At 48.7% G+C, this 8,767-nt stretch overlaps 1 protein-coding gene across 1 annotated transcript in view; it reads right to left on the bottom strand.

Annotated features, from left to right (window-relative positions):
* Positions 1-6,427: 6,427 nt before the first annotated feature.
* Positions 6,428-8,767, bottom strand: part of TRIO (trio Rho guanine nucleotide exchange factor) — a gene marked incomplete at both ends in the record, with an annotated part of 341,738 nt that continues 339,398 nt past the window's right edge. Inside the window, 2 exons of the mRNA XM_080704883.1 lie at positions 6,428-6,970; positions 7,517-7,655. Of these exons, the coding sequence (XP_080561009.1) occupies positions 6,428-6,970; positions 7,517-7,655 (682 nt within the window). The remainder of the gene's footprint in view (positions 6,971-7,516; positions 7,656-8,767) is intronic.

The raw sequence follows: 8,767 nt of genomic DNA, 5'->3' as shown, positions 1-8,767 counted from the left end.
CTGAGTCCTTCGGGGCCAGCCCATAATGCCCAGGTACTTGGCATACATTGCTGAAATAAATTGAGGAGAAAGAAATTATAAGAAGGTTCCTAAAGCGTAAATGCCCAGACGTCTGGATGCTGTTCCTCGGTTTCTCATGTCTCCATCACAGACATGTGCAGTGGCCCCTGGAGTATCACGGTGTCCAGGAAGGGTTTGCACATCTTGAAACCAGCAGGGACAGCCAGGCGTAGTGGTGCACACCTGCGATCCCAGTACTTGGGAGGCTGACTGAGGCTGGGGATATACGAGAGAGAGAGAGAGAGAGAGAGAGAGAGAGAGAGAGAGAGAGAGAGAGAGAGAGGGAGGGAGGGAGGGAGGGAGGGAGGGAGGGAGGGAGGGAGGGAGAGAGAGGGAGGGAGGGAGAGGTCACCAGGGAATATTAATCGCACAGGAAGTGCTGGGTTGGGAGATCCAGATGTGATCCCTGCCCGCTGGAGATGGTGATTTAGATGGGACAGCGAGTGACCCATAAACCCAGCAGCTGATAGTCAGAAGCGTGGGGAAGAGCAAGCACGGGGCACGAGAGGCCAAAGGCAGTGGCCACTCCTGAGAGTCAGGGGCCTCTGCTTTGAGGACATCTTACCTGAGGCCTGGGCTCAAAAGGCAGCTGGGTCCCGAGAGTCTGAGTAGAGAAGGGCTGGTGTGTAAGTGCCCAGGAGAGAAGGTGGCCACCTGTTTGAGGCCCAGGCAAGGCCGAGCAGTCCCAATGGAGGAGCTAGGAGAGAATGCCAGTGCTGGACAGTCGCACACACTGCCTTGTCCTGCAGGGCCCAGCTCAGGCCATGGCAGGGGCTGGACGTCATCTGCACAGCCATGTTTTGGGCAGGGAGGCACATGGTCTGGTTTCCACGCTGATGTGCAGCCCAGTTGGTAATGGCTGGAGGACGCGCAGAAGCAGAGGCAGGGGTCCAGCGAGGAGGCCTCCGTGAGCACCTGGGCGGGTGGGTGGTGGAGGGGTGGTGGAGCAGGTGGACTCAGAGCTGGATGAAATGCAGAAGGCAGCAGAGAAACAAGATAATGGCTGCTTCTTCTGGCCAAGCGTCTGGGTAAGCGGTCGCCATCTGAGCGTAGATGAGAGTTGCGTTGAGGACTTCCACCTAAAGTTAGGTAGTTTCTTGAAGCACAGGGGACTGGGATGGCCAAGGTGGGAGCTGTTGGCACAGAGGGCGTTATAAGCTAGAAAGAGCCTCCCTCCTGTTCACTGGAATCCGTGAGTACCGCCCTTCATGACAAGTCCCTACAGATGTGACGAAGGATCTTGAGTCATCCTGGATCATCCAGGTGGCCCAGAGGCCATCACAGGTGTTCTTGTAAGAGGGATGCAGAGGGGGACTTGATGTGGTGCAGAGGAATATTTGAACACGCTGGCTATGAAGATGGGATTGATGTGGCCAAAGCCAAGGAGCACCGGCCACCGGCCACTGAAGAGGACAGGCCAGCTCTCCTGCCTGTCCTGTGGACACCTTCCCTGCTGCCTGGTTTTGCTCAGTGTTGACTGTCAGCCTCCAGAACTGAGAGAATTTCTTTTGTTTTAAGCCACCAAATTTGTGATGATTTGTAACCTGCCACATACAAGGCAAAGTGACTGAGGTCCCCTAGGGAAGAGCCTGTGTCCTTGGGTGGCAGCCCCTCACTTCCGGTCTCCTCGAAGAAAAATAGGTTGGGCCAGGTGTATTGGTGCTGGCCTCTAATCCCAGTACTTCCGAGGCTGAGACAGGAGCCTTTGGGTTCGTGGCCAGACTCAGCTACTTAGCGAGGCCCTCCACAACTTAGTGAGACGCTTTTTCAAAATGAAGAATAAAAAATAGGGCTGGGGTGTAGCTCAGAGGTAGAATGTCCCTGTGTTCCATCCCCAGTATTGCAAAAAAAAAAAAACCAAACAAACAAAAACCAACCAACCTTTCAAAAATGTCTAATTTGTAAATAAGAAACAGCCTGTGGAAAAGAGAGATGTGAGAAGACAAAGGTTCCATCACCACCAGTGACAGGAGAACCAAGCTGGTCTCACCGAGCCTCTTGCCACTGGCAGAGCCATCCGAGGCCAGGACGCAGCATGCAGCTGCAGCCGCTGCCTGGAGCGGCTCCCTTCACCAGGCTGCTCTGTTGTCTCAGAACTTTCCTCTTTCTGTGGCTACTCGAGCCCATTCCTTCCTGCTCCCTGTCCTGTCCTCCCACAGAGCCTTGTGTGACCCTGAAGAGCAGCTAGGCAGCCCCTCACTTCCTTCCTGGGAAACCCCTTCCTGCACATCCTGGCCCAGGTACTGTGGAATAGCAGTAGACTGTCAGTGCTTTCAGTGCTGGTGGCTAAGTAGGACTTCACCAAGAGATGGACCAGCAAAAAAGGACCCGACGGGGGGATGTGTGGAGCGCTCCAGTCATCAGCACCTGTTTTTGTATCTATTGCAGGAGACTAATGTCAGGCAACCCTAACACTAGCAGACAGAAGTGCTGATACTGTTGGACTTCTGCTTATGGGAAGATGGTGCAGGTGAATTTCTGTCTCTCCTCCTGTCTCAGTCTTCCAAGTACTGGTATTATAAGTGTGCACCACCATGACTGGCTAATTACCTTTCTTTCTTTTTCTTTTTTTGGTGGTACTGGGGTTCCTGGAAACCCTTTTACTTACGGCCTACACTCCCAGACCTATTTTATACTTTTTATTTGGAAACAGGGTCTCTTAATTACCTTTCTTGAAGGGCACAAATGATCACAAGTCACCGAACATGAAACTGATAATCTGAGTAATCCTATAATAAAGAAAATTGTTAATATAATTCAAAATCGCACATAAGTAATTCTCTAGGCCCACATTGTTCCACTGGACAGGTCTACAAAATAATTAAGAATTAACATCGATTCTATACAATCTCTCTAGAAAAACAGAGGAGAAACACTTCCCAACTCATTTGATGAAGCTAGTCATACTCTGATACCAAGTCAGTGACAGTACCCCACCAAAGAAAAACATTTACAGATTAGTATTCCTCACAAATATAGATACCAAAATCCTTAAGAAAACATAGCAAATACAGTTTAGAAATATAACAAAAATTATACAGCATGATCAAGTGAGGTTGATTCCACGGACGCCAAATTAAAATTAACCATTTTAATTTAGATAACTGATATGATCGTATCAATTGACACAGAAATAGCATTGGTAATATTCCACATCCATTCATGATGAAACTCTAAAAAACAAAACCCAAACAGGAAAAGGACTTCCTCAGCTTGTTAAAAAAGTCTCTATACATATTCACAGCTAACACTGTACTTAAAAGACTGAACGTCTTCCCTCCCAGCATCGGAGATGAGACAAGGATATTTTCCCTCAGCACTTATATTCAGCTTAGTATTGAAAGTTCTAGCCAGTGAAATAAGGCAAGAAAAAGAAAAAAAAAGGCACACTGATTGGAAAGGACCGAATAAAATTGTTCTCATTCGCAGACAGCATGATGGTGTTCCCTCCCCACATGCATTAGGAATAAACAGAATCTGTAGATTTAAAAGAATTATAAATATTAACATGTAAACAGACCAAATAATGCTATGTACATGTATGAATATATCACTTAAGAATCTCATCATATATAGGGAGGGAGGAAAACACATCAAGTGGTGTTAGGTGCATATATGAATGTGTCACCATGAACCTTACGATGAGTACAAGTAAACCAACAAAGCTAATTAAAAATAAACAGGCAAAATATGAAGCATCTTGGCACTGGAGGAAAATCATCTTCGTGGCCTTGGTAGTTGAAGTGTCTGGGTACCTTTTGCTTATGGGTTTTGCTGATCTTACAGTGGTAACTACTTCATCCAGCAAGTGTCCAGTTATAAGGAAGGACGCAAAGCTGGCCTGGTGCTGCGCTGTGGGGTGGACGAACCAACCTTGACTTCCACTCCCTCCCGAGTCCACTGGCTGTCGTACCCTGAGACTGGGGTGGGGTGTGCACCTCAGGAAGTCATCTTCCCACGTCCTGACTAGAAACCTTAGCACAAATGTTCTCTCACACTGGTTTAAGATTTCAGCAAACAGATGAAAACCTGTTATGATGTGCTGAATTTAAGTGAGCATTTTGGAAGGAAAGTCAGAACCAAAACAATAAAGATGATATTGGTCTCAGTAACTACTGTCAGCAGTGGGGGGGGGTGGTCAGCAGAGGTGCAACAGAAAACCCAGGGAGGCAGGCGGTGGCTTGCAACCCCCACCCCCCAGCTGGGTGAATCCTGGGGTCTTGGAAGTGCAGACTCTGGTTTGTTCATAAGATGGTGCCTGAAACTAAGTGCATCCAATTGAATGGCAATGTTAACTTTGCTTTTTCTGAGGCCAGATAAAACGGCTTTTCCCTTTAATCAAATTCTATGTTCATCAGGAAATGGGGTACCTTAAATTAGGATGCGCTACAGCCCTGCAGTAAATAGCCAGCTCTCTGGTTATACACAGCCAGTCTACAGCCGCATAACCAAATCCGTTATCTGGCCACGCACCATGGGTTCCCAATCCCGAAAGTTCTGCCCCCTCCCACCTTTGAGAGGACTCTGCTCAGTCTTCCTCAGAGATCTCTCTTGACTTGATACTGACCAATTTAAATGAAAGGCCTAACACAAAGATCAGGCAAATATGTTTAATTTTTTAAAATAACTGATGGCAAAATAAAATATTTACATCACGTCATACTGTGTAAACATGTAAGGTCTCTGTACAAAGAAATATACATGCAAAATAATGTAAAAATTTAACTGAAATAATAAAGGAAACAATACACAAATAAAAGTTATGAGGTTACGGATACACATCCAGTTCTGAATCCAATTTCTTTTAAAAAGTTTCTGTACAATTTTACAAGAACAAACAAACAAACAAAAACCCAACAAAAGAATAAATAAAATACATCGGAAACTGCAAAGCTTAATTACGCCAGTTTATGGCTCAAGACCCAGATGTCTGGCTGGCTTGGGAAGCAGGCTGGTTTCTTATTTAGTGTATTTCACACAATAAAGTTAAAAAGACATCCAGAAAAATTCAAGCGTGCCCCAAATCCCAGCCTCTTTTTTTCAAAAGGACTCCCCATTCCAGCAGTAATTCCGCCACAGTGACACGGGCTCTGGGTACCAGCCTCAGGGCGGCCAGTGCTTAATTGGCTTTAATTTCTTACCAAAAGCTCAAAATCCAGCCAATTTTTGTACAGAAAATTGAATGTCAAAAAGTTCTAAAAAGTAGTAAATGTCCGGACTGATTTTGGGAAAAAAAATAATACTTTGGCATTCTGAATAATAGCATAATAAAATTTAAAACATTACCCTATTATCCAGTTTTATATTCAGAGTATGAAATCATTTTTTTACAGTCCTCAAAACTGACGAATTTCACAAAGAGTTAAGTTTCCTTGAACCGATGGCACAGGGCTACGACCCCCAACACACACACACAACCAGAAAGCGCACTGTACGAAGGATGTGCTTTTTCTATATATTTATTACAGGTACAACAGAAGTCTTCATAAATAGTTGCATAAAATGTTAAAGCCACAACATTGCACATGATATGAAATAAAACCCCAAAACCCCCAATGAGTGCATTTACAGTATTTTCATCTGACTGTAACCGCTCAACAATCTGATTGACGGTTTAGGGTGGGGCTGGGCGAGGGGCAGAGGGGCTGGGCCCCTCCCGAGGTCTTCGTTTGGTGGGCAGAGACCCTAGGACCCCCGAGGAAGGCCCGGGTGTTGGGTTGGGGTAGGAGGGGAAGGTAGGGGAAGAAACGACAGACCGAAGGCAGGAACAGTCTTATATACAAGTAAGGCCTACATTTCATCAGAGCAAAATGATTCATTCTATTTTATGCAAAAGTTTGAGGTTGAATGCACGTTTCAGAAGCCAAGTCTGGCGTCTGGTGAGATGCACACAGATGAGGCGGCCAGAAAAACCTCAGCGCCAGGTGCCCACCATGGGAGTGGCCGTCACCTGGGCGCGTCTCCCCCAGAGATGCACAGTATCTTTGTTTTGTTCGTTAATGCCAGTGGTCGAACATAGGCAATTTGTTTCATTGAATAAATCTTGAAAATGTTAAATTTGCAAAATTCTATGCGTGTTTGTTTAAAAAAGTTATCTTTTAATTTTTTTTTTTTTTTTTTTGCAGAAACCTGAATAAAATACTGTGATACGGCAATGCGATCTCTGCTTGTGCAGAGTGTGTGAAGGTCCTCCACCCCAGTGCAGCGCGCAGCTCCGTGTCCAAGCGCCGCTCGCCTGGAAGACAATGTCACACGAACACACCGGCAGCCGCTCGGTTAGCTTTTTGTTTTTGTTTTTTCCTCTTCAAATTTCAAATTAACAGCTGATTGGCAGGTGAAAGAGAATGAGAAAGAACTTCAAGACAGGTCAAACTCTAGGCAGAAGCCTGCTCTGTAAGAAGTTTCTAATGCTACGAATGGGTCGAACATCATTCTGGTGTTTGCGCCGCTCAATGAAGGAGGTCAGTCTGGAGGTGTCGAGGATGCCCGCACCTTTGCCGGTGCCGGCTTGCAGCCACTGCTCCTGCAGGGCCAGCGCAGCCGAGGGACGCTTGGCGGGGTCCTCCTGCAGGAGGAAGCACACGAACTCCTTGGCCTTCTGGCTAACTCCTTTAAAGTAGTCATCTGGGAAACTAAAGTCTAATCGGCAAATGTTCAGGCAGGTCTCCTCCACGCTGTCGTCCAGGAAGGGGGACACGCCGCTTAGAAGCACGTACGTGAGCACCCCAACACTCCACGTGTCCGAGGTCAGGGAGGCAGGGTTCCCGAGGATGATTTCGGGGGCCGCAAACTCAGGGTTCCCCAGCAACTGGTGGATGTAGTAGGTCGTGCTGAGCTGGACGGCATCTCCGAAGTCGGCCAATTTAATTGTTGGCTTGGCTAAACTCTGATCCACCAGGATGTTCTCAGGCTGCAACACGAATAAGAAGGCTGTCGTTTTCAAACATCCCTGCTCTTAAACTTCCCGGACGACTCATCTATGGTGGGCTAGAGGCACCTGATGTCAATACGACAGAGCGCAGGAGCGACAGGAAGACCCCTCAGCACGGGCCGGTGCAGAGGGCGGTGAACAGCGGGGCTGCTGCCGCCTGCACCGAGCTGCGCCCTGCAGAACACGGTGCCGAGGAGCCTTCCTGGTGGAGGCGGCTCAGCCTTTGGGTGCTTAGCCTTTCTCCTAGCAAGAAGAGCACCTCTCCTCCCTTCCCAGGCTAGTGCGGGCTCCCGAGCTGGCCACAGAATTCACAGGGACTTCCTCAAAGGCTCGTGAAAGGTCAGAGGAGCCAGATGTTTACCCACTATCTTAGTGACGGTGTCCATCCCTGAACGTGATGCTTAGGAGGAGTTAGTGCCCCATCCCCCTGGGCTCCCCACTGGCCCCACCGCCCCCCCCAAGCTCTCAGCCTGGCCGGGAAGGGCCTCTGGTGCCGTGTGGCTGGGCGGGGCCCGGCCTGCCAACCTTTAGGTCCAGGTGTGCTATCCTGCAGTTGTGAAGGTATCGGACGGCTTCCAGGACCTCCCCCAGGTGTGCTCTGACCTTCCCTTCAGTGAGGCTTCCCCATCGCACCACGCAGTCCAGGAGGCGACCCTGGTCAGCCCTGGGGACGGGAGCGAGCGACACTGTCACGGTGCCCTTCAGTGTCCGGACCGCCTCCCGCTGGTAAGAAGCCTGCGCCCTGCGCCTGCCCCTGCTGGGACTGTCTCACAGGGACTCTGGCACTGGACCACCACACTTCCGCACTGTCTGCACCAGACAGAGGGTGGTTTAGGGCTCACTGTGAAGATGCAGGTGAGGAAGGATCTTTGAGGGAACAGGATGGTGGAGGGGGCGGTCAGGGATTCCAACCCTGCCCAATACTGGGAGGGTGACGTGGCAAACTATGGGCACTTGTGCCTGGCACAGGGTAACGCTCAGGCATCTGCGGCACGAAGGAAGGGGGCTGCGCCCCCTCCCAAGCCTTGGTCTCTTCATCTGTAAAATGGGCCATGTAAAGACTGGATGAGACTGTGGCGAAGGGCATGACAACAGAGCAATACAATGTCTAATGCCAGGACACTCTCTACTTCCCTCCCCTTCCTTCCCTCCCTCCCTTCCTTCCTTCCTCCCTTCCTCCCTTCCTTCCTTCCTTCCTTCCTTCCTTCTTCTTTCTTTCCTTTTCTTTCTTGTTGCGGTGCTGGTGTGGAACCAAGGGCCTTGCACATGCTGGGCAAAGTCTCCACCACTGAGCTACGCTTGCAGGCCTGAAGTCATTTTGTTTCTTATTTTTTGTGGTACTGCGGGATGAACCCAGGGGTGTTCTACCTTTGAACTACATCCCCAGCCCTATTTTATTCTTTGATTTTGAAACAGGGTCTTACTAGGTTGCAGAGGGTCTTGCTAAGTTACTGAGGCTGGCTGATAACCTGAGATCCTTCTGTCTCAGTCTCCCAAGTGCTGGGATTACAGGCATGTGCCACCATGCATGGCTCTGCCCTCACTCTTTTTTTTGGTGGTACTGGAGATGGAACCCAGCAGCCTTCTATCTCCGGGCTATAATCCCAGACCTATTTTATTTTTTATTTGGAAACAGTGTCTCTTAAACTAACTGAGTCTGACTTCAACCTGTGCAATCTTCCTGTCTCAGCCTCCCAAAACGCAGGGATTACAAGCTTGCACCACCATGCCCGGCTCACTGTATGTATGTATGTATGTATGTATGTATGTATGTAT

The sequence above is a fragment of the Muscardinus avellanarius genome (genome assembly GCF_963383645.1).
Source record: "Muscardinus avellanarius genome assembly, chromosome: 1".
Taxonomy (NCBI): domain Eukaryota; kingdom Metazoa; phylum Chordata; class Mammalia; order Rodentia; family Gliridae; genus Muscardinus; species Muscardinus avellanarius.
This window is presented reverse-complemented; position numbering and strand designations above follow the sequence as displayed.